The following is a 26433-nucleotide window of genomic DNA, read 5'->3' as shown; positions in this document are numbered from 1 at the left end:
TATAGCACATTCTGCATCATTCTTCCAGGGTAACAAACATATAAAATGAAAGCTCAGAGCATCAGCGGGCGCACAAATGTAACACCTTTTCCGAGAAATGACAATTATTCATTTTGGCAAAACAAATATTTACACATTCGCAGTCTGATCAATCGGTTTGTACAGCAAGAAAGAAAATGACAGAGTATGGACCCGATTACAGAACATCACCCTTTTTAGAAGTATTTATCAAATGTGTCTCCATGTTGGATGTAACTGAAGATGAAGTGGTTGGCAACGTGCAAATTCCTTCCCAATCCACACTGTGGATCCGGACTTATAGTTAAGACCCTGATCATCCCTGCCTTAGATTGAAAGTTACATGTGCAAACAAAGAAACGTTCACCTCCCGATCTCATGTTTGTTTCCTAAAACCGCATGAGACCAAAGTTTTAGCTACAGTTGATCCGTCGTATCCCTTTAGGAAGAGCATGAAATCTGTTCAAGACTAAGTGAAGATCCAAAAACACACAACTGTTTCCAAAGTTCCTGGATATTCACAACTAAAAAAAAAAAAAAAATATTCTAAATGTTTTACATGGAAGCTGAGTAAAGGTGAAACTAACTGATGATTCCAAAATGTTCATGATTCCTGTTATTGTCCCAAAAGTCATCAGTTTTGCTTAATTCCAGTCTACAAAGAGGTGAAAGGTCAGGGTTAGCTAACCGTCCACTGAGCTGGTGTTTGTTTTTCTGAAAGATTTCAAATGAAAAACCTTGTAATCCCACAAAAAATGTGTTAGATCCCCCAAAAAACCAAAACAAAACACCCCTTTATTAAAAATATTTAAGGCATCTCGGTCATTAGACCTCGGAGAACACACACACACACACACACACACACAAACAAAACGAACCAACAATACTCACTCACACACACACACACACACACACACACAGCCAGATTCAGGAGTACGTCTCTGCACACATAATTCATACATGTGCAAACCCCTGAACTTCCAAACACACATAACAGAAGGTTCAGAGGGGTGTTCTACATATCCAGGCTTTCTTTGTTAGCTGGATCAACAAAACCTGAAACCCCAATCAGAGATAACAGATATCTATCAGACAAAATGGATGCTATGATGGTGGGACGGTGCATCTTCCCATTACAGGAGGTGTTTAACATGTCATGTGACTCACTCCACACTAAATGGACCAATGGCTGATCCCGATTTCACTAAGAGGAACAGGTTATAAGAAAGAGCTACGAGGAACCCAAACATTTATCAATTCAGCTGCTTATTTCTAATGTGACAGCTGCTCTTCAGTGCTCTTAAACGTTACACTTTAATCATACAAACATGATAAGTAGTGAATGCAGGTCCGACACCGTCCCATAATAAAGGATTCAGGAAGTCACTTCAGGTTTTGGCCAAATCAACGTGAAATGCTTCTTTTATGGTCGGACAAAAAATGGTGAACGCATGGTGCTTCTTACAACTTAAATCCCAAACTCTGAACAGCACCTCCTCCATAACAGCTTAACTAAAAAGAATGAGTTACCATGGTGATCTAGCAGGTGAGAAACAGACACATCTTTGTGACACTGAAGACATTAGTTTCAGCTCAACAGACCTGCTATAACCTGCATTCATCTCACTTCATAGTCCACCCCTGTGATGACTCACATTCCCAGTTTAACATCTTTAGATGATTTGATTTTAATGACGTAAAAAAATTTTGTAATCACGTAAAGTTGTGACTGAAAACACACAAAAAAATCTGAGCTTGGTTGTTCCAGAAACTGACACTACCACGAATGTTTCCCCACCGTTCACACACCATCTAAAATCAGAACTTTATCGCAATCTCCTGTGTTGACTTTCTACATTTTTCCCCAAACGACCGAAGTCAAAGTTCATCATCATCGCTGCTGTCCCAAGAGACGAGGCTCGTAGATCTCCGAGGGAGAAGTCTGTGTTTCTGTCAGGATTCCTCTCCGACTTCCTGGTTGATCACATGGTGGTATCCGCGGCTGCTGACTGGCTGTTTCTGCCAACAGATAACGCCGAGGAGGAGGGCGATGAGGAGGAGGAGCAGGCAGCCGGACAGCGCCAGGCTAATGATGACTTCTGAAAACACAGAAACCAAAAGGTGGTATAGTGGTGGCTCAACCAATCAGCAGTCAGGAGCTTTAGCGTGTGTTAACAGCTGACCTTTATCTCTCCCTTCTGAAGGCACTTGGCACTCTTTGTCCCTGTCGTCCGAGACAGACAGCTTTGTAATTCTAACGAAGTCATCCAGCGGACAGTCGAGGGAGCAGCCTGGTAACTGAAGCGGGTACGGCTCCACGGCGCTGTCGTTCCGGTAAAACATCGACACCGAGGCAGAGCTGGATGGTGCACAAACACACAGAGGTAGGAGATTTGTCCTTTTTATTCTCCGTGATTGTCAAAATGTAATTTTTTAAGATTTTAATGTCCATTCTCAGCAGGTTAAATAGTCAGTGTCTGTACAATCTGAACAGACACCGACTGCTTTTTTGGTTCCTTCATTGTTGCATTTTCAATCCAGGTGGTTCCAGTGGTGTTTCACTTGTTAAAATAGAATCTTGTGCATTTGTTCAACTTAATATTTTTTCCTAGTTCAGCTGTGTGTAGTGTGCATGTGTGAGTACTATGCTGGAGTGGGTAGTGAGTGTTACCCATTTTCCTCTCGGTACAGCTCGAACATGTGACAGGAGGCGTACGGCGGCTGAACTCCACTGAACACATTCAAGCTGGCCTGCAGAGCAGCTACAGTGGTGTCATGCTGTGGAACACACACACACATTCACATATTTTAGCTCATTCATGCTTTCTCATCAAGAGTTAGATGAGAACATCCATGCCACGCTCATGTCTGTACACCTCATACGGAGCTACAGCTAGCAGCCAGTTAGCTTAGCTTAGCAGAATGACTGGAATTGGGGGAAATAGTTAGCCTGGCTCCATCCAAAGGCTATAAATTCAACTAACATCAACCTAAAATACATATTTTTAGTGTTATTAACTAGCTTACCGCTGAGAGCATCATCAGTTTGAGTCGCTGTGTCGGGTCTGGGACGGCCATCTTGGAAAGATTCTTCACTATTTCACCCAGCAACATGCCTGAAAGACAGAAAACAGCTCTTCATTCCGTTGTACTTTCATGCTGTAGTTAAAGAATAGGTGGTGATATGCTATAGTTTTATTATTGTCATGAAAATATCAAAGCCAACAACGGATAGATAGAAATAGATGTGTAGGAGTTCAAAAGAGCCTCCGAAAATCCTGCCATCAAGGACTGTCAAATGAAATTCAGCTGCTGACATTAAATGACACCATCACTGATTTCCCCAAAAGCTTCTCATAAGATAACAATGTCTGCAGCTTTAGGGCCCTCACCTTTAACCACACTAAAATGGAAGAGCAGCTCATCATTGCAAACAAACTCAGAACTCATATCACATCTGATTGTTAAAAAGTTACAGCTTTGTTCTATGAAGGGCATTACATGTAAAGCAGAAGTAAATAAACATGGATGAGTTGTCACTGTTCAAGTCTAGGCTAGCTAGTTTCATATTTGGATTGAGGGAATATATTTACTCACAGCTAATTGTCAGCTGCAAAGCTATGGCCAATGAGGTTATATATGTACAACATTTTTTCTTTTTAAATTTAGAGGGTGCGGCTCATATTCAAGTGCGCTCAATAGTCCGGAAATTACGTCAATTTTTTTCAATGAAGATAACATTAAATTAATCAGAAATACAGTGTAGACATTGTTAATGTGCTAAATGACTATTCAAGCTGGAAATTTTTAATGGAATATCTCCATAGGGGTACAGAGGAACATTTCCAGCAACCATCACTCCTGTGTTCTAATGCTACATTGTGTTAGCTAATGGTGTTGAAAAGCTAACTGATGATTAGAAAACCCTTGTGTAGTTATTTAGCACATGAATAAAAGTGTGAGTTTCATGGAAAACGTGAAATTGGTCTGGGTGACCCCAAACTTTTGAACGGTCATGCATATCCTACTTCTGTCTGGTGTTGCAAGTATTTTAAAAAATTCTAAGCTTTTGAACGGTGGTGTAAATAAAAGGTAAAACGACAGAACCAGCTAAACCTGCCGCTGAATCTCGAAAGCTACGCTCACAAACACTTACCTCCCTGCAGCCGACTCTTCTCCTGCTGGTTGTAGACCCCGAACATGGCCTGCAAACATGTGACACAAATGGAATCAGAGTATATTAATATTATAAATTTTAAAAAAATAGATGAAATAAAAGCCAAAATGCACCTGCAGCTTTTACCTGAAATCCAAAGTCTTTGAGCTCTCGGAGTTTGTTCATCACGTCAGGAGTCACCCAGTCGGGAGCCGACATGTTGTGACGGGACTGGATACACACAGCAAACAGTGTGAGTTAGAAAAAACACCAACAAGACTTTCTAAGAAGGCCTCAAAGATTAAGCTGACACTTTATTTCTGTACTTCATATGTCAGCAGTCTGCCTTCACCTCTGCTGCCCCCATGTCACACATTGTTGCTTAATTATTGTGCGGCTGCACTCGGTGACCCAGCGACGCCTGGCCCCACCTTCAAGCTTCACATTATTTGGTGTAAATAACGTCGAATAATGTTCCCATGTTCCTCAAAACTGGGGAGGCCAGTAGAGTCACGAGACCAAAACAAACCATCACATGTGAGACTTGCTGAGTTACAGTCTAACTCACTAAACTGATCTTGGATAAACAGCGTGTAAAGTTTAGTCTTTAGCAGCAGGAGGCTCTTATTTTGAAATTACAGCAACTAAACAGAGACATTTCTTCACATCTTAAAATAAATTTTAGCGTTCACCTTTCTGGTTCCAGATAACATTTTACTCATACCTCAGAACATGACTCACATCAGTTTCTGTAAAAACTGGGACGTCTCTAGCAAGCAATGTTTTTACTGATCCTATAAGTAAAGCAACAGATACCAAACAAGACACTCTCATTCTCACTTCTTGTTTTCTTACTTGTGTGTTCTCACCTCACAGAAGAGTGTGTCATAAACGCTCCAAACTGACTCCACATCCGTCTTATTCAGTCCTGTTTTATTCCTCACCAGATCTATGATGTCCTGGAGAGAAAAAAGACTGAATAAGAGTTTCAGCATCTCTGTGTCAAAAAAAAGAACTTTGCAGTATTTCGAAAATTAACCATCATAAAAATGTAATTTCAGTCTAAAAAGTTCTTCATAGAAAATATCCCTTCAAGGCTTTCGGATCCTACAATTCTTACAAATTACACCCCGAAGTTTACAAACATTATAATTATAACCCCCATATGTTTTTCTCACATATCAACCAGTTTGTGGCTGAAAGTCGAAGTTAATTAAAAAGCAAAAAAAAGTGGTTTTATCATCAAAAATTGAACAATAACAGTAAAGAAAATCTGTATACATGTTTTAATTATAAAGATCTAAATGTACCAGCAAACACAGAAATAGCCAAAGATTCAAACTTTACAATATAAATAACTGGCAAGATACAGAAATTTGCATGTTTTGAGAGAAGAAAAGAGAAGAGAAGAGAAGAGAAGAGAAGAGAAGAGAAGAGAAGAGAAGAGAAGAGACGAGACGAGACGAGAAGAGAAGAGAAGAGAAGAGAAGAGAAGAGAAGAGAAGAGACGAGACGAGACGAGAAGAGAAGAGAAGCTCTACCTTGTATGTTGTGGTAACATTAAGGAACTCTGCTGTGTTCTCGGTTTCATTCATCAGCTGTTTGTAGCGAGGACAGTCGTTCAAAGGAAACGAGAGAAGCTGAAAAAGAAACAGAAGGTTGAGAAAAAGTGAACTGAATCCCTTTCAGCAAGGACACCTGATTGAATCATTTCCAGCGTGCACTAACCCTCTCTTCGCTCTCCGGCACCGTGTGGACGGGTATCGGCTGCCACTTCAGGGAGGGTGTGAAGACCTGCTGCCCACTGGGGGGGTACAGACCTGATGAGAGGCATTAAACAGGCTGTTAAGGTGAGGAAGAGGAGACTTAAGATGGGAAGATAAGAGCAGGTGGATTCTGTTCACACCTGCGAGGTTGGCCTCGGCACTCATCAGGGTGCGATCGTAGTCTGTGCTGCGAACTAGGATCTAAAGACAAAGGAGTTCAAACAGCATTAAATATGTTTCGTCCAAATATACTCTGATGAGAACAGACTTAGATGAGTGCAAGTGATAACAAATAACAAACTCCAAGGCGTTCCTTGGAGAAAAGACCTCTCAGAGTTTCAGCACCAGTCTGAACCCTGTATAACACCGATGTGACAAGAGGCCCCTTCGCTCAAATAATGATATGAATCACCGTCTGTCTGAACAGCGTACTGCCATGTGATCCTGAAGCCAAGACGAGGCTCCATGTCTCACCTCGTGGCGGTCATAGGATTCGCTGAGGAAACCTTTGTATCGATCCCTCAGAAACTGGCCCAGGTTAAGGTGTTGCCTCATGCCCTCCTGAAGACACAAACATCAAGAAGAGAATTATACTCCTTATGATGCCACTGGAGGTAGATTTATGCAGAATCTGTATTTGTATTTAATAGAATGTTCAGCTATCAATACAACTAATAATGCTATACATAAAAAATATTTAGTTTTTTTTTTAGGAATTGCATGGTAAATATGGAAGTATGTGCCAAATTTTTATAAAAAAAAATACATGAATCAGCAAATAGATGTGTCCTTTCTGCAGCTAAAGTAGTGAAAACTTACCTGTGATAGTTGCCCAAAGCCTTGTGGCCAGTCGTTCTCTTGGTACGGGTCAGTAGGATAAGCTTTGACCGGTGATCTGTCACCATGTCGGAACAACTGGAGGGAGAATAAGGACATAAGAAACTTTATTATAACTATAAGCAATGCTCCACAGAATCTAAAGAAGAAACATGTTATAAAATGTGGCGATAATTAGACTGATGGTGTTGGATAGCTACAAAATCACATCCTATAGAAAGGATTTTTAAGCTCACTGAAAGCCTGATAAATCTTTACCAATATACATATTTACAAACAAATGCTTTTGCTCTGGATGTCTTGTAAAAGTGAAAAATCGGTAGCAGACTGGAAGCTACTTAATCAAGCAGATTTATTGACTATTTTGTTATGTCACTTTATAAGCCTTCTTAAATACCCAGTGAGGCGATATCTCTACTTGATTCTATTAACAGGACAAAAAGATATTTCCGAGCTGCATCTGTAAACACTGTGCGGCTTCTCTAAAATCTACTCAAGCCTTTGCTCTAGTTTTATCTGTGCCACTGGTGTTATACCGTCCAGTCAGCTGATTGTAGAGATCGTGCCAAGTGTTTGTCCAACGCTGTAATGTCATTTACAGGCCATCAAAACAAACATCTTTGACACCAAACTACTAAAAGATGTTTGTTTGTCCAATGCTGTAATGTCATTTACAGGCCATCAAAACAAACATCTTTGACACCAAACTACTAAAAGCAACACTGGTTAAACAGTAACCTTGACTAGAACTTTTAGCTGCTTCGGTGACAAAAACAGAACTAAAGCTGTGAGCTGTAACACTGTAGGTAATATCAATGTCCAACCAATTAGGTCTCTTTTACTGGATGCCACCACACAATTTACATAAACTGGTTTCAGTTCTAAAGCCACTACAGAGAAGTGTGGTTTTCTGGTCTACTGATGTGAAATGAGATCTCACATGCATGACTGATCTGTGGAAAACAGCCAGAAAATAAGGTGTGTAAACTCTATTTGAAGGCTGGATTATCCCTTTCCAACTGCTAATCTGCTCCGTGATCCATTCATGGCTCTCTAGCAGGTTTCTAAGAATGAGTGCAATAATGAGAACATGTAACATCGGGGCGTTTCCTGGGGGGTGACCGAACACGAAAGTAAGAATAATCAGCTCACATACAGTAAAAGTAATGCGTCTGTGTTGCCTTATTTGCCAGAGACCTCTGCATTTTCATTATTTTAACCATTTGATACACAAGAATGTTTATTATTCTTGAGGAAATTAAACTCTAATTAACAAAACTGGCTTAAAAATGTATTTCTTTTTAATTCTCATCATTTTGATATCCTGTATTGGCTAAACTCTCATTAACTTTCCCCTGAGTGTCATACTTTAACACGGTGACATGCAAGATGCTTGATGTCACTGCTTTAACATAATAAAACATGGCCGAGCCCAGAGCTATTTCAATTCTCACATCCCTGAGAGAATCCTAGTCTCCTACGTGATAAAGGAAGAGAGGATAGCCAAGATACTCGTCCTATAGTCAGATTAGATTCACATAAATGCCCTATAATAAGACTTTTGACTCTAAAATTGTCAAAACTGTGCCCTCCGAGTTGTAAAGTGAGGACTTTGGCTCGATCTCACAACAAAATCATTTGCATGCGTCTCAATATTTTGCATAGAAATTCACTCAGAAGATTATTTCTGAAGTGTTATGAAAGGAGGAAATGCACAACCCCAGGAAAGTGGAAGTGAAGGAGAAAAGAAGTGTATCATGTTGCGGTGGAGTCACTGAATAGCTGATTGTTGTTCTGTTTAGGCAGTATCTTGTGTGTCCTTGGCTACGCTGTGCTTCTTTCCTGAGGCCTGCTGGCCCTCCTGATGAAAGGTGAGCAGGTTCAGGTCAGCTGCATCTGCAAATACTTCAGCAAGTGCTTCCTAAACACATCTGATCCGTGCTTAAACTCACCTAAATCACCATCAATTTGACCTCAGAGATCAGATACCAGTATTTATACAACCAATATCAAGGCAGTGTTTGTATTCATGGTGAAATGTACTGATGACCTGGTTCATGACAAAGAGAAAATGAACATTTCAAACACTGTGAGTTCAGGACACCTTCTTAATTATCTCAAGCACCAGCTGGACACTTGCTAACAGACTTTCTGTCTTCTGATAAGGATATCTGTTGTAGTGTCGTCTGAATTCAACATACAGCCTAACCTTTAAACATTACCAATTTAAAGATGTTTAGTTAAATTTAATTCATTCACTGTTTCATCAAAATACGCAGTTTTACAACGAGTTAGCCTGTTTTTTGCTAGCTAGCACCAAACACCAAAAAATTAACCTCTGTATTTTTTAAAGCGTTCATTTATGTAATATTAGCATGCCGAATTTACTGAAACTCCTCAAACATTTCTGCCGAACTTAATTAGTTTCCAGACGACTTACACGTCTACAGATAAACGAAGAAAGACAAAACTTTGTGAAATTTTGAGCGCAGTTCCGCTAGTCTTATCAGAGAGCCGCGCGACGAGACGCGTTGGTGGAGTTGAACGGAGCTTCGGCAGCGTCGTAACGGACATTGACGTAACTCACCACGGTCACATAAGAGAGTTTTCTGTCTCCAGCAACGGCTCCACACGTACAGCCCAGCGACAGGAGGAAAAGCACCGCGGCGGACACCATGTTTTCGGCTGGACGGCTGAGCTGAGTCTGCTTATAGACGCTAACTGAGGGGTTTCCTGAAGCTCCGGTGTCAAGTCAGCCAGAGTTAGTCCGGCCTCGAGTGTACCGGACCTTCAAGTCTAAAATGTAGCCTTTAAGTTTGACAAAAAATAAATGCAATAAAGAGGAGGTTTGAAAGACAATGTGCTGCCTCTATTACTTATATTTAACTCTAAATAAAAACTTTCAGATACAGCTGAGAGTCTTATTGCTTTTAAATATACATATTTTCCTAGCGATGATTTTATTTTGAAAGAGCCTGCATGTCCTTGGCTGACCCGCGTCCGTTATTTGATGATCCGAGTAAGGCAGGTTACTGTATTGATAAGCAATCAATCCACTAAATATTGTTATATATGTGATTTAAACCCATATATATATATATATATATATATATATATATATATATATATATATATATATATATATATATATATATATATATATATATATATATATATATATATATTATCCTTATTCAAAACAACAGAATTGAGAAAGTAATTTGTGATGGCATTTTCCTTATTTCTTTATTGTGTCTTGCAGTGTTTCTCATCCACCACTGGATGTCAGTGTTGGTTTAGCTGCAGTCAGCCCAACAAGCTACTTTGATTACTGTATCTACACTATCGTGCAAAAGTTTGGGGTCACCCAGACAATTTCATGTTTTCCATGAAAACTCACACTTTTATTCATGTGCTAACATAATTGCACAAGGGTTTTCTAATCATCAGTTAGCCTTTCAACACCATTAGCTAACACAATGTAGCATTAGAACACAGGAGTGATGGTTGCTGGAAATGTTCCTCTTTACCACTATGGAGATATTCCATTAAAAATCAACCAAATTCCAGCGAAATTTGCTGGATTTTGGTTGATTTTTTTGTGAATGTTCTTAAAGAAAATATTAGAAATTTTACTGATATATATGTAATCACTCCAGACATTTTTAGGATTTTTTTGGAAGATTTTTACTCATTTTTTGAAAATATTTACAAGAATTTTCTTGCCAAATTTGGTTTTTTTTTAAAAAATAAAACTTTTAAGGGAATTATTGGAATTTTCTTCCCGAAGGTTTTGCAAATTTTCAGAAATTTGGGGGATTTTTTTGCTGAATTTCTGAATTTCTTTCAGACAAGGAAACAATATTTTTTGCTGCCCGTATATGAGGACAACAGGAGGGTTAAAGCAAGATCGTGAATATCTGCTGAGAGCTGCAGAAAAACTGGCCCGTCAGATGTCTTTCCTTCAGATGCATCCAGCAAAATGAGAGATTTTCTTGGAATAAGAGTCTTCTTTTCATACCACACTGGGGTAGTATAACATGGAGGCCTCATGGAGCAGAAAATTAACCATGAGTGGAAAGAATCCCAAAATATCCTGCTGAGGTAGAAGAATTCCTAATTTGCTGATGTTTTACTTTACTGGTGTAAAAAAAAATCTACTTGAATAACAGCTTTTTTCACTGCAGTGAAAACAAGACAGATGGAACCAGAATGTGAAAGAAGAGGCGCTGTTTGTTGCTGCACAATCATAAAATCATAAATGTGCCACAGAGGAGACACCTGGGCATGAATAGAGCCCTGAGCTCAGGCTTGCAGGAACAGAGAAAACACCTAAATTAGTGCTGGAATAAACCCCAAACACCACATCCTAATAACTTCTAACAAAACACAGAAGAGCCAAACAATGTTAAGCGCTCAGTAATATTCCCTGGGTGTTGTTGCCAAGTTATTGCGCATCTTTGCCAGTTAAATGTCAACAATGATCTCTTTGTTCCTTTGTTTTGCCCCTGGCTGTTTATATCTGCGGTCAGATGTTACTAAATCCTGCTGGAGGTGTTTATGTTTTGCTCATATATCAGATTATAGGTGGCGGCTGTAATGCTGAAAACACATGCTGCAGCTGAGCTTAAACCCCCCCCGTAAAATTACCATTTGTGCAAAAACAGAAAAATAGGCAACGGCCAAATGTCACCCAGCATCACACACATGAACAATAACAATAATGAGAACAATGGTGATTAGAGGAGGCCGGGATTAGCCTTAATCTGTAGTATCTGTGTGTTTGTTTAAGGGGGCAGATACTCTCTTTAAGCAGTCATCGATACAGTCTAACACCTCAGACATGGAGGTGTAATCTGCTTGTTGGGAGATTATGAAAAACAATCCAAGTGTGAGTCCAGGAGGGGTCCGCCCTGCACGGACATGACTGATGATCAGTGTCGTAATTACCGAGATGATCTAATGAACAGATGTCCGCTGGCTTCCTCCTGCCAGGCCCTTCACAGCCTAATCACTGCCTGTGTCTGATTGTGATCTGCACAGGAAAGAAGTCTTGTTTTTCCTTCTACCTGGCAGAGTTGTGCATGCAGGGAGTGAATCCATCAGCCAGATGATGGCAGCATTTGTGCAGCTTGTGTTTTGCACGGAAGCCTCTGACGCATTTGCTTCAGCCATTCCCCCCCTTTGCTCTCTTTGAGATGGTTGTTTTTCATTCAGAGTGAACATTTCTGTAAATATGCAGCAAAGTGCAGCACAAGCATGGCAGCACATCCCATCCACTCTCTTCTGCAGAGGACATTTTCCTAAAGGATGATTATTACCAAATGTAGACGGTGCTGGAGAGCTGGATGATGAGGGACTGAAATAGGAAACGCGAGGTTCCAGTTGGAGAGGAATACCCACAGGTTTAAAAATAGGCCACAACACTCCTTATATAACAAGTGGGACGTCAGGGTTGTTTACAGTGTTCCTGCCTGACAAATGAATGGTTAAAATCCAGCATTATGTTGCACATTTCAAATCCTCATTAATCCAAATGGATTCCATTAATGGCCTGCCAATCAAATTTCCACTAAAACAATAATGCATATTTTATAAATGACTAATTTAAAATAAAGCTTTGGAGAGTGTTAGTGCTTTCCTTTAACTGAGGCATAGACAGGAATTCATGTTATTCAATGGGCTGCTGATATTTTCAGTTTCGACATGAGAGAGCAGTTGGAGCGCAGGGGCGGGGCTTGCGCTGCCTCGACCTAATCAAAGCAGCCAATCGGCAGCACCGCAGCCCGCTGATGGACAGGCACGGCCCCTGCGGGAGGCCCCGCCCCCTATGACTCCGTGTTTTATTCTGTTTTTAGAGCAGCAGCGTCACATGTTGTTTTTCTCCAGGATCAGATCTGATCTGGAGCCGCTGCACTGTTGCTTCCACCGCGGCGGACGGCGGACACGTTCACCTGCTATGGATTAGAAGAAAACAGGAGAAAACGCGTTTCCTCTCAGGTTTTTTTTTTTTTTGTTTAAAAAATCGCTGTGAGTTTTTAGATTTGAAAGGACTTTACTGATTCTGGACTTGAATAGAGAAGCGGAGAGAAATGGCAAGTCCTCCGGCGACGGGAGGACACCTGTTACCTAATGGGACGAACGCGGTGAAGAAGTGCGGCTACCTGAGGAAGCAGAAACACGGACACAGACGCTTCTTCGTGCTCCGGGAGCCCACGGAGCGCTGCGCTGCCCGGCTGGAGTATTATGAAAGCGAGAAGAAATGGAGGAACAAGTCCGCTGCGAAACGGGTCATAACTTTGGACACCTGTCTGTGCGTAAACAAGCGCGCCGACGCCAAACACAAGCACCTGATCGCCCTCTACACCAAGGACGAGTACTTCGCCGTGGCTGCGGACAACGAGCAGGAGCAGGAGAGCTGGTACCGGGTCCTGACGGATCTAATAGCCGAGGGCAAAGTGTACGACAGCCCCGCTTCCACGTCCTCCTTGGTGGGCTTCGAGGAGGCCAGCTACGGGCTGCTTTCTCCCGCTACAGCCGTCTATAAGGAGGTCTGGCAGGTCAACTTGAAATCCAAAGGCTTGGGTCAGATCAAGAACCTCACTGGAGTGTACCGGCTGTGTTTGTCCAGCCGGACCATCAGCTTTGTCAAACTGAACTCTGAAACAGCTGCTGTCAGCTTACAGCTCATGAACATCAGAAGATGTGGACACTCTGACAGCTTCTTCTTCATCGAGGTGGGCCGGTCAGCGGTCACTGGGCCTGGAGAGTTCTGGATGCAGGCGGAGGACTCAGTGGTGGCGCAGAACATCCATGAGACCATCCTGGAGGCCATGAAGGCCATGAAGGAGCTCTCAGAGTTCAGGCCGAGGAGCAAAAGCCAGTCAGCCAGCACCAATCCCATCTCTGTGCCCACCAGACGCAACCTCAACAACCTCCCCCCCAGTCAGACGGGCCTGGTGAGGAGGTCCAGGACAGACAGCATGGCGGCCACATCCCCAGGGAGGAAGTTCACATCCTGTCGGATCAGAACGGCCAGCGAGGGAGATGGAAGCGTGACCAGACCGGTGTCCATGTCCATATCTGTGAACGGGAGCCCCACCAGTCCAAACTCTGGGAATCACCTGAGCAGGTGCAACACCCTCAGCAGTGGACGCACCTGCAGGATGCTGGAGTCCACCTCCAACCTGCATCACAGTCGCTCCATGCCCGTTTCTAACTCCCCTCCTGCTGCCTCCAGCCCCATCAGCATGTCTCCCAGAGGGGGGGCCAGCTTCTCCACTCCAGACAAAGCCAGGCGACCCTTCAGCTGCAGCGCCTCCATCTCCGGCTCCCTCAGCGACACCGGCTTCATGCTCTGTGATGATTACAGCTCCAGCCCAGGTGAACCCAGGTTCCTCCCCCTGACCCGCAGCGACACCCCCGACTCCCTGTCCAGCACCCCTCCATCCCGGGACACCAGCGACCCCTGCGGTTACATGATAATGGAGGGAGCGAACGGCAGCAGATCTGGCTATGAGGGTCTGGCTTTTGATAAGGCTTACAGGAAGCGAACGCACTCCCTCACCACGCCGCGGCAGCAGAAGGTGGTGGCGCCGCTGTCCTCGGCCTCTCTGGATGAGTACACGCTAATGAGGATGGCTCACGGACAGAACTCCCACTCCGCCTCCCCTAAAGTGTGCTACCCCGAGGATTATGGAGACATAGAGATCGGTTCGTCCAGGAGCTCCAGCAGTAACCTTGGCGACGACGGCTACATGCCCATGACGCCAGGTGTAGCGCCTCAGTCTGGCAAAGCAGACAACTACGTGCCCATGAGCCCCATGTGTGTCTCAGCACCCAAGCAGATTGTGAACCCCAGGGTGCATTCTCAGGCAGCAGCCAGTGGAGGCTACAAGACCAACTCCCCCTGCAGCAGCTCTCTGGAGGACAACGGCTACATGAGAATGTGGTGCGGCTCCAAATCCTCCATCGAGAGCCCAGACAGACATGGTGAATACATGAACATGTCACCTGGAAACCCACCTCCACTCCAGACCCCCCCGGATTGCTACCTGGGCCTGCTGGCAGGTGAGCCGGCATCGGTTCGGCCGGCCTACCAGACCGGCTCCCTCACGCTGCCTGCTAAACTTCAGGCCTCCAAGAATGAAGACAACAGCCAGTATGTGTTGATGAGCCCTCAGAGTTTGAGACAGAAGGCAGCGGAGTCGGACTATTATTCAGTGATGCAGCCCAGTGCGGCTCAGACGTCGCCGCTGAGCCCCTCGGTACCCTCCCCGGTCAGACACAGCCGGGCAGAGAGCTTGCCCTACAGGGGGAGGCTGGGCCGGCCCAACAGGCTATCTCTGGACACTCTGAGAACCCTGCCCAGCATGAACGAACATCCCCTCCCCGGAGAGCCCAGGAGCCCCGGGGAGTACATTAACATCGACTTCAGTGGCGCCAGGCTGTCCCCTCCCTCCTTCGTCTCCACAGAGAGCCAGTCTTCGTCACTGGGCTCCAGCGGCAGGGGTCCGGAGAGGTCATCTCTGACAGACTACATAAACCTGGAGCTGGGCTCACACTCACCCAAGGAGGCCGACACTCCTGCTGAGCGCTTGGACTCGCTCCCAGAGTTGTCCATGTGCCCCTGCTCAGAGGATGGAGTGTACCACGTAGATAGTGAGAAAAGCTCTCAGGGCCGCGGTGATGAGGTGAAAAACGACTACACTGAGATGACGTTTGGGATGACCAGCTCCCCTCCACAGCTCGTTCCTCAGAACAAAGCGAGGTAAGTGTGTGTGTGTGTGTGTGTGTGTGTGTGTGTGTGTGTGTGTGTGTGTGTGTGTGTGTGTGTGTGTGTGTGTGTGTGTGTTATTTAAACCATCTGTTAAACCAAAAGCTATTGATTCAGTCACTACAAGAACAGCTCATGGGCAGTTGATTAACTCTGAATGAACAAATGCACATTTTTACTGCATATAAACTGATAATGTGTTATCAATGGAAAAGCCAATATAAGTGATCTGGTTCATTTATTAAATCTGCACTGAGAAGCAGATCAGAATTTTAAAGTGTCACTACAATTTGAATAAAAATATCAACTAAATCCCCTTAAAATGTTAGTAATATGGTGACATTTAACTGTGATATTTGCTCCTGTTGTTTTTTTTCTGTAAATTTAGCATGAAAATGAAATAAACATCCTGTTTTTGAACATTTTCTCCAGCAGCCAGGGCAGCAGGGAGCGGAGGCTGTCTCTGGAGGACCAGGGTGTCCCCGAACACATCGGGGTCTTCCTGCTTGGCGCCGCTGCCTCCTCCACAGTGGACCCCGACTGCTCTGCCAAGGTGATCCGGGCCAATCCGCAGGGACGGCGGCGCCACAGCTCCGAAACCTTCTCCTCCACCGCCACCGTCACACCGGTCTTTCCCTCCTTTGCCCGTGGCGACGCTGTGAAGAGGCACAGCTCGGTGGAGAACATCTCGTCCCGGAGCAGCGAGGGCTCCGACGAAGAGTATGGCAGCCCGGTGAACCGGCAGAGCTCGGCCGGCTACCCCAACGGACTCAACTACATTGCCTTGAACCTGCTGGACAACAGGGATGTGGAGAAATGTGAGGACCTGGTTGGCTTCAAACCCACCAGCAGCTGCAAAGGGGGTATCAATGGATTACACAGCTCACCATATGTCTGTTTGGGATTCAAGGAGGCTGCAACCACTGCCAAAGGTGGGTGAGGTTTATGTCACATGAATTACTGCTAAATAATGTAGCTAAACACTCAGCTTTAAGCCTTGTAGGTGGTTACTGCCCTAACAGAGTGTGTAGAGATGTGCTGACGGTTGAATAGGAGGGATCAAAAACAAAAGTGAAGGCATTTCCTCTAAATTCAAATTCAAACTGCCGCTGTGGATTTCAAAATAAACAAGTGGTGCTGATGCTGCCTTCAGGTGCTCCTCCTAAGCTCCTACTTCTGAGTTCTTACAGGAGTACAGTGTGGCTATAATTTACTTTCACATTTAAACAGCGGTGTGACGTCCGGCTTTGACGCGTCCAAACAAACAGGGAGTCCGAGCATTCTCTTCACTGCCTGTGGGATCCTTAGTATGTTGTGATTTCAGTATTTCCCATCATGTGTGAACGCAACACAAGGCTGCGATGAAACGTGACCAGGCGGAGAGCTCTGAAGTAAACAAGCACCATGACAGAGCAGGACGCTGCTGCTGCTGCTGCTGCTGTGGGCTGCAGATACCACAAATACACAAGAATTCCACCAACACTGATAATGAATGGAGGTATTACACAAGCAACCGACACGGCAGATTAATTCTGAAATGGATTCCTAGTAGCTAACAAGAAGAGGGTGTCCAGTAGTTCCTTGTAAAGCCCATAAAATTGCTTAACTGTGGTTTGTTATTAGCAGTTGTAATGATCAGGGGGCATTTCCTGCTGTTGTTTTTCAGTTGGCTAGGCATTAGGATGTGTTGCACATCAATGTGACCTCTATCCAGACCCCTTATTCCCACCATCCCCTGATCAATACCGCGTCCCAGAATATCCCGGCGAACAAAACAAAGCTGCCGCTGGCGTGGGACAGCAGTCGGCATCAACAAACCGCAGAATGTTGACTTTAAAGCCAAGTTTGACCCTCCGTCCCCCCACGCCGTCCATCACAACGCACACAGGGAGCTCACATGTGTTTGCGAGCACGTAGAGGGTCTGGGTGGGTGGAGGGGGTGCACCCTAACATGTGAGGCCCAGCAGAAGTGGGACGTGCGTTTGTGTCCTTGTAGGCGGCGATGGGGGGAAAACAACAAAGCGGGGTGAGTTGCTATGCAGCAGCCATCAGGTAACTGGATGTCACGGTCTGCATTCCTGGCAGAGCTGGGTTGAAAAGTTGCTGTGAGAGGGGCCTGTTTTTGTCCCCGGCCGACTGAATAGAAAGTGGCTTTTATTTCACCACAAGGCCCCTGTATGGAGAGAGAAGTTTGATTTTTAGCGCACAGAACAGAAAGATGCTGTGTAAGTTATTGGTACTAGTACAGTCTGTGCTGTTCTGGTAAATAAAGTGGAATGTTCCAACATAAAGACACCCCACTATGTGGAAAATTGATTATTTCCCCAGGAGAGCCTTAATTATGCTCTCTTTAAACAGTGACATCTTTCAGGAATTTTATTGACGCTAATAAGACAATTGCCTGTTTGTTTTTTTATCTTTGTCGCACGTGTTTTGTGCTTATGTTTTTGTTGAATGCAAATGTTTTTATGGTGCTAATAAAGCTCGTTAAACGTAATTGACAAGGGAGAGGGAGGGAAGAGAGTCAAGCGCATACATGTGGACTCCAGCACGTACACATGCAGAGCGTTTTTTTCTCTCAGGGATCCTTTTTTTTTTTTTTCCCAGTGGTGTAGCCTGCATCCGTGAACACTTGGCAGAGACGTGCAGAGAGAGAGAGTAGGTTGTTTTGTTTTCCAGTGCTGCATGCCTGGCTGTTTGTGGGAGAGCAAGTGAATGCATGCATAATGGGGCAGGATGGCACGTGCACTCCGCTGCCCTTCTGCCTCGTTAGGCTGTTCACTTAGCAGAAGTAAGACAAGCAGAGCGGGGGGGAGATGGAGCACAGCCTTGTATGCTCAGTAGAAACAGGAGGGGAGGGGCTTTGGCTTTTTAAAGCAACAAACAAACTCGCTGGTGAGGCCCCCCGTTCGACCAAGGTGCATTCTGGGAGAGCAGGAGCCCTTCATGGCAGACCCGATCGCTTGTTTACTGAACACTCAGTTCCACTGCTGTGCTGTGAAGCGGGGTGAAGGAGGTCAGAGTATGCTACAGGGGTTGTTGGCGCCCGGCCCTGCTGGCGGAGGGCTTTGATTTGGTGTTTATCAGACGTCATGCTGGGCCCCTGGACCATGTGCCACTGTGACCCAAAAGTCTAGCAGGTTTTCATTCTGGCCAAACACCTCTGCTGATTAGTTTACCCTCTTAGTGAAATGTAGTTTGGCTGGAATGACTCCTGGGGCAGGGTAACTTCTGGTTGCGTGCCACCGCTGTGGACGAAGATGTGGCTGTTTGTCAGGATCAAAGCGCCTAAACTCCCCTGTGGAATTTAGCGTTTGCCCCCCAGACCCATGTCACGGCCCGCGCTGTGCTGCCTCAAGTCAACAAAACCCAGTGGTCATAAGTTTTTGATTGCTGGATTGTGTTTTTTTTTTTTGTTTTGTTTTTGTGCTCCACCTAGATTCAGCTTAGATGGCTGGCATAAGGGTCAGAAGTTTGCTTATCTCCTGTTTTGTCAGCGGGCCAGCCCATGTGACTCGGAGGTGGTGTTTACCTCTGCTCTAACCCAAGCTGGCTGCCTCCACTCGTGGCCCCGGCTCGCCACAGCTCAGCCAGGTGGATGTTCTGTACCAGACCCAGATTAGCCAAGTCAGCCGTCTTTGTTTCCACCTCGTCGTCTAATACCTTTATCTGACGGTGACCACCGGCTCCTGATGACTGAGATCATTGTTGCTGCAGTTAAAGCCGTGTATCCGGTGTATTAATTTGATTGCCTTTATCTGGAGGTGTCCGTCTCTGGTATTGAATTTTAGCTAATCATTTCAGGAGCAGGCGTAACAGCAAGTAGGAGACAGACTGAAGGTGAAAAAATGGGGTTAAGGGGGTCTTCAGGAGTGGAGGAGCCCCACTGTGACACTTGGAGTCCCTCCTGAGTGCTAGTGACAGATGGCCACTCTCCAGAGGGCAAATGTGTGAGAGTGTGTGTGTGTGTGTGTGCGTGTAGATGGGGGTGGGATGGGGGGGTAAACACCTGCCACCCTGCTCTATCTGCGCACACATGCAGACACTCTCATTACACCGATTTCCCTGCACACAGCCGCATGTAAACACATACATGCCGCTTTACGTCTCTTTCTACCTTCTCACTATCCCTCCGCTAATGACAGTCCACCATCTGCCGCACCCACGGGCTGCACAGAGCATGACCATCAGCAGCGAGTGAGTGTGTGTGCGTGTAATTTGTCTGCCAGATTAGAGACATTCGCGTCCATCTCCTCAAATCCCGCTTCCTCTTAACGTCATTCAGTCGTCTGCGCTGCGAGTGATGTCATCGCAGAGATGATGTATTCGGTAAATGCACCCAGAGCATGTTCTGTGGATCTGTGTTACACACATTCCCTTTGATGGGGATGTTAGAGGGGAAGGCAAGCGAAAGAGGTCTAGATGCACAGCCATGCATCCCTAACTGGCTCTGAGCATGCTCAGTAGAGGCTGTCAGGGTCGATAGTGCTTCCTACAGTGGAGGTCGGGATCGTGCTATGGGTCACGGGACAAATGTTCATGAGATGCATCATGAGATACGCCAAGAAAAAGGAAAACTAGGTGTCTAGGGGTTTTGCTGAATGTTTTTAGACTAACTTAATATCCGAAGACAAATATCAGTACATAAATCAATAACGAGAGTAATTGATTCCCATATACTTAATATGTAATTTATTTTTTAAAACCACTTCTTGATGCCTAATTTTCCCCTGCTGACAGTTCGGCCAGCGTATTTAGGGTTTTCCACGTCACATTTTGTTCTGGTATTTGTGGAATTACTCATAAAGGTGACACCTGATTGTACCCATCAGCCTGATTGTCCAATCCATTCTGACTGCATCCATGCACACCGGCTCCGACACACACACACACACACACACACACACACACACCCCAGCTGTTTATCAGTTTACTTAATCAGAGCTGCATTGTGGGTGAGATCTTAAAAACGCAACAGAGCCGTGCAAGACAGGAAATCCAGAAATGCCACGTTACATGATATATAGAGAACAAACATATACACGTAACACCACAGGCTCTTGGTGTGTCAGAGTTTCCAGGCTCTGTGTGTGTGTTTGTGTGTGTGTCATGGCTCAGGGAGGTGGAGGGGGGCTAAAGTAGGCCGGGATGTTCCAGACAGAAGCGCTAGCTGCTAGATAACTGCGTGGCCAGCGTTCCCCACATTTAGCCAGCCACGGCTCTAGATGAGATTACAGCCTCTGCAGGCGAGATTAGACGGCTGGGAGTAGATCAGTGAGAGCCAGCGGCTACTCTGTGGACAGCAGCTGGGGAATACGTAACACAAGGTGTGGGCATTTGTTCGCTTCAGCCTGTCCAAATTTGAGTCTGGTGTTAAAACCAAGCACACACACTGCTACAAATCAACAAAACCGTACTGTATCTCAATCAAATAGTAATATCATTCCAGTTTTCAGATGTTGTCCCTGTTTGTCCCCTGAAATTAAGTTAGGATCCATAAGTGATTTCTAACATTTTGATATTAAATTATCTAAGATGTAGGGACTTCTTTAACATTCTCAGCTATCATTTCATTGTGTTAAAAAATATATTTCAAGGGTCTAAATGTGTACGTCAGAAAAGAAAAACGTTGTTCAAACACTGGCGATGATGCTGATTCTAGGCTCTTTCTTTATACCCACACTGAATGACAACTCTAAAAATGGCAACTTTTCAGGAACTAAGAAAAACAGCCGTGCTTTTCAGCCTGACCGCCGTGCATTTTTGAGGTCGTCCGACTGGCTTTTTAAAGAGCTTCATCGACCAAAAGGCCTCGCATGGGTTCATGAAACTCGTCTGGAGCAAGGATATTGTCCTGCAGCTTCTCCAGGCCTCTCCCTGCCTCGACCCACACTTGAGCAAACACCGTGAAACCCCACGTGGCTATCAGCATCTGGTGCAACATAAATGCAACCACAGTTTCTCTGCAGCAGCTACTATGCTGCTTGTAGCTGGTCCTGCTCTCCTCAGCGTGTGTCTATAGCAACACTGCAGCATGACAGGAGACCCCCAACCCCCATCGCTCTACATCCAAGATTATGTAATTACGACCGTTGCAGAACAGCCCCCCGCCACACACACACACACACACAGACACACACACACACACACAACCGTCCTTCAACAGCTAGTGTGCAAAACCAGAGAATTACTGCCCATTAGGACTCACCATACACACATTTTCATTTCTGTGACGAAGCAAAAAAACATCCGAAACATCACCGTTAAGACACAAATGTGTTTTTCTTGTTCAAATAACAAATTCCAAACCCTCCAACGTGTGCAGCACGCACTGTTCTTGATATTTAAGCTGTTTTTCTCAGTGTCTCCTTGTTATTGTGGCACGAAAACCCTAATGAGTCTGTGAACTCATTCACTGTACAGTAGCAAGCGTAACACTGTGTTCCCTTAAACCTCTCATGTCCGCTGTCTCAAAGGTCTGCCTAATTGGCACCGGTGTTGTTTATGGCAAAATAAACAGAGTACAGGGTTTGCTCATTTCTGTTGGAAAGCAATTCGTAGCAATGTTTACCATTTAACCCTCGTGTTGTCCTGCAGGTCAAATTGACCTGTTTTAAAGTTTGAAAATAGGGAAAAAAATATATATTTTCACAGTGAAACTCCTGATGTGCACATTTGCAACATTTTTGGGAAATTTATGAACATTTTTTGGGTGGAAAAAAGAAATGTTAAAAAAAATGTTTCTTAAGAACATTCACAAAAAGCCAACCAAAATCCAGTGAATTTTGCTGGATTTTGGTTGATATTTTTTTTGTGAATGTTCTTGAAGAAAATGTTAGAAGTTTTACTGATATATATGTAATCACATTAGATATTTTTAGGGTTTTTTTGGGAAGATTTTTACTATTTTTTTTTTTTTTTTAAATATTTACAAGAATTTTCTTGCCAAATTTGGGTGATTTTTAATTTTTTTTTTTTTAAATAAAACTTTTAAGGGAAACTTTTAAGGAATTATTGGAATTTCCTTCCTAAAGATTTTGCAAATTTTGGGAATTATTTTGCTGAATTTTTGGATTTTTTTCAGACAAGGAAACAATATTTTTTTGGTGCCCGTAAATGAGGACAACAGGAGGGTTAAAGAATAGATGTTTTGGATTGTAAAGTGAAATGTTAAAGGTGCCCTGGGAAGGTTTTGACCGCTAGTTGTGCTATAAAGCTGTGCTTTATTGTGTGACACCCGATTCTTACCACTGTTTTCGCATTTAGTTGCCATAATGTGCAAAAAGGCGGCATACCATGAGTGAACAACGTATTTGTTTTTGATATGGCTTTGAAATATTTCATGGAAGTGGAAATCAACACCGATGTTACAAAGATTTACATGCATCTCGGTGAAAAACACTTAAAGCTGCAACAGACATTGTCTAAACAAAGAAAAAAATGTGATTGCAGCTTTAAGTCTTCATTTCTAAGTGAGCCACTTTTGCATTTCATTTTAAACCTGTAAAAAATATGAGTCACATTTGCTCAACAGTTAAACGCAAATGGCAGCAAATTGTTAAATAACACCTTTTCTCTCCGTCTTGTCGTCTCTTCCAGACTGAAGGACTCACCTGTCCTCGGATTTGGCATCTTGACTGACCTGCTGCTGAAAGAACAAATCTACTTTGCCCTTCCACAGGGCTGTTTGGCCCTGAAAGACTGTCTGGACCCTCAGCATCACAAACACACACACACTTCGGAAGCAGACCACCATCTATGCATGTCACGAGTTTGCTGAAGGCAGGACAGGTGTGTTTGTGTGTGTCTGTGTGTGTTGTGTGTGGATGGGTGTGTTGTGTATTGGTGCGTCTCATGTTCCCTGCACTTTTAGAGGCCATTTCTCCTGTGACCCAAATTTTGGCACAAGCACAGAAGCAAAGATAGTCAGATAATAACAAAACTCTAATGGTACCCAGATACTATTTATTTACTTGAGGGTGGTTTTACGACTGCCTGCATGTGTGCGAGTGTGTGTTTCTGAAAGTATGACCAACTGGCATGCCAGTGAACAATGAAAACTGCTACAGACATGGCCCAGGGAGGGAGGAAACCAAGGTACACTGAGTATATAACTATATTTAGATTAGATATTTTATTTATTTTTGGATGATGAATGTCTCATAAGACTTACCCAATGCCTTAATGTCTATACTGTCCTTATGTTTTCTATGAAATAAGCGATAAATATTCTATTATGGTATGTCTGTTTGGACCTACATCTCTATATTGTTATTCTCTTGTGGAAAGTCAAATGCCTAGTTTACCATTATAATATATTATTTCAGAAATGTACAGTACAGTGGGGCTGCTTGAGATCTGATCTATTGTATTGATATTAAAGTATTTTCTTAATTACTAATTTCTTATTCCTTCTAACCTAGTTTATTTTTTGTCCAATCAAAAGCGCTGGACTTAAAGAAATATATTTCTAAATGTCTTTCAGAGTTATGCATGTCTTTATAACTCAGCTCAGACCCCCCACATCACCAGGCATCTGAATGCACTGTACCTCCCACAGTTCCTCAGTCACTTGAGCCTAAAACCTCACACACTCCTACCTTCAAACCTACGGCCTGCTGTTTTAGCTCGACGCACGCCGCCCTGCTGTGATATCATTTGTACAACTGTCTAGATGAGGTGGTGGGGGGAGCCAACGAAAAACTGTGGAGGTTAAGGGGCACGGTTGAGACGGTTTCTGTTCAGGGAGTGAGGGGTGAAGTAAAGGGGGAAAGGGGCACTGAGTGGTGGAAAGTGATGGAAGAGAGTCTTACAGCCGCATCTGGCACCATCATGGAGGTTCACTGCAGAATCATCTGTCTGGAAAATGTAATTACCGACAGACAGTATAAAAATAAGAGCTGGCTGAGGAGAATTATGTAATGTTGTAAATTAAAGCAAGACTATGTAACTGTAATACTGCACAGCTACATGATAAACATTAAATGCATGTAGTCTTAGCAGAAGGGAGCAAACAAATCAGCAAACAGAGCTAACTTGTATAGCTGTATCTTATGAAGTTTGCTTGCATTATTTACTCTTAGCTTTTGGCTAACATTACCTGCTATTATTCAGTGTTAGCTTCTGGCTGATATTAGCAAACATTGTCCAATTTTACCTACTGGCTAACAGCTAACAATTTTCTGGCTCACATTAGCTAACATTATTCAACATTAGCTTCTGGCTAGCATTAGCGAGCATTAGCTACTGTTTATACCAGACGAAGTAAAAGAGCAGGAAAACTGTTGACTTTAATGAACTGAGTAAAAATTTTTTTGGTAACATGAACTAGTAAAAAGAAACCTGTTCTTTTAAAACTTTGATAGCTTCTCAAAGTGAACCTATGTCCTTTTCAGAATAATGATGCTTTAAAAAGTTAACAAACTCACTCCATAATATCAGTGTGTTAACGTTAGCTGACATTAGCTTCCATGAGCTACTTCTGATACAAAGCCTACATACAAAAGCTGTGAGCGGATATACTTCTGACAAATCTTTTATTTGTTCAACGAACAATGTTTTATTTCTTCTTTAGATGTTACATGGTCTTGTTTTAACATTTCTGATCGATGGGAAAATGGCAAACATTAACCAAAAAATTTAAATCCTGCTGCTTCCTGTGAGCCTCCAAAATGGCCATCAGGGTAAATTCATCATTAGCATTATTTGAAAGCTCTCTCCCAACTGTGGTCTTTGCGTCGTCCACTGTGTCGACTCCAACTGGCTCACAACCCCTTTAGTGTACAGTAGATTGTAAAACTGTCTGAATGTATCACTGAGCTGGTGGGAACACCGCAGACATAATGTGCAAATGGTTTTGACAAGAGTTGAATAATAATGGAGCTGTACCATGCTGAGTCGTGGTATCTATTTATCTTCAGTCTTGAATGTGTATATTATGTACATAGAAAGAGTTTAACTAAAAAAAATCTATTGAATATACATAGAGGACTTAGATTTTACCTATGTTGCAATGATATTCCTGTGTAAAGACTTTGGCTACCGATTTTTAAAAGGGGGTTTTTGCTTTGGGGTTGTACAGTGTATTGTATGCTTTTCTCCCTCACAGTCTCTGTGACTATATGAAAAAATGCTCTCTGTCTATTTTATTATAGAGATCTCTTTGCCTTGTCAACACACTTTACCTAATGGCATATGCAATAGTGACATGAATAAAATCTAGTTTACAACTGTGGAACCAAATGTAACATTGCATTGATTTATTTTCTCTTTTTGTGATGAGCAGGAGCTGTTTCGCTCCTTGTACATTTCTCTTTCTGCCAAGTGTTTTGTTTTTCATCGCTGGGATCGTTGTTCTTGACATGTCTAAAAGCGCTTTCCCCATTTCTGTGTTCATGGACGGATTCTTCTTTACCGACTGATCTTGGATTGACTCAGTTTGAATGTGTTGTTGTCTTCCATTGTACATAGTTCAATATACTGTTTATTGTGATGCTCACATAAGAGGATTATAATGATTTATAAATTCTGGTAGTTGAGTATTGCTTTTGTCTGTATTAATTATGGATAGAAACCTACAGAAATAAATGAATTTATTTAAAGAGGTACAGTTTTGTCTTCATTTTTTATTTCCACAAGCTACATGTCAGGCATCCTTAACATTTATAGTGATAAAATAGTATGCTCTATGATAAAAATGAACTTGACAAACTGAAATTACTGCTTTTGAAGTATAAGCACCTTTTCCAAGTGCTACACTATCCTCTAATTGACTAATTACAAACAACACAAGACTTCAAATCCCATCATGCTCCTCTTTATCTCCGTTAGCAAGTGGAATATCGTGTTTATGGCACTGAGTCAAATAGCTTCCTGCCATG

At 43.4% G+C, this 26433-nt stretch overlaps 2 protein-coding genes across 3 annotated transcripts; one reads left to right on the top strand and one right to left on the bottom strand.

The window, feature by feature from the left end:
- Nucleotides 1–86: 86 nt before the first annotated feature.
- On the bottom strand, nucleotides 87–9525 carry acp2 (acid phosphatase 2, lysosomal). The gene is made up of 13 exons (XM_023267196.3): nucleotides 9365–9525; nucleotides 6760–6855; nucleotides 6415–6501; nucleotides 6081–6141; nucleotides 5903–5994; nucleotides 5716–5814; nucleotides 5044–5133; nucleotides 4322–4405; nucleotides 4175–4223; nucleotides 3046–3134; nucleotides 2690–2796; nucleotides 2202–2377; nucleotides 87–2117 (listed from the first exon to the last, which is right to left on the bottom strand). The coding sequence occupies exons 1-13, from the start codon at nucleotides 9452–9454 to the stop codon at nucleotides 1972–1974; spliced, it is 1266 nt and encodes a 421-aa protein (XP_023122964.1). The 5' UTR covers nucleotides 9455–9525; the 3' UTR covers nucleotides 87–1971.
- Nucleotides 9526–12651: 3126 nt separating this feature from the next.
- Nucleotides 12652–26160, top strand: LOC111566540 (insulin receptor substrate 2-like). 2 transcript variants are annotated; one of them, XM_023267189.3, is made up of 3 exons: nucleotides 12652–15547; nucleotides 15989–16485; nucleotides 23153–26160. In XM_023267189.3, the coding sequence occupies exons 1-3, from the start codon at nucleotides 12870–12872 to the stop codon at nucleotides 23155–23157; spliced, it is 3180 nt and encodes a 1059-aa protein (XP_023122957.2). In that variant the 5' UTR covers nucleotides 12652–12869; the 3' UTR covers nucleotides 23158–26160. The 2 variants fall into 2 exon arrangements, with proteins under 2 accessions (XP_023122957.2, XP_023122956.2); XM_023267188.3 differs by having other exon boundaries at nucleotides 15986–16485.
- Nucleotides 26161–26433: the final 273 nt, after the last annotated feature.

This window comes from Amphiprion ocellaris, chromosome 24 (genome assembly GCF_022539595.1).
Source record: "Amphiprion ocellaris isolate individual 3 ecotype Okinawa chromosome 24, ASM2253959v1, whole genome shotgun sequence".
In the NCBI taxonomy this organism is placed as follows: Eukaryota; Metazoa; Chordata; class Actinopteri; family Pomacentridae; genus Amphiprion; species Amphiprion ocellaris.
The sequence above is the reverse complement of the archived record's forward strand: the minus strand, read 5'-3'. Positions and strand labels throughout refer to the sequence as shown.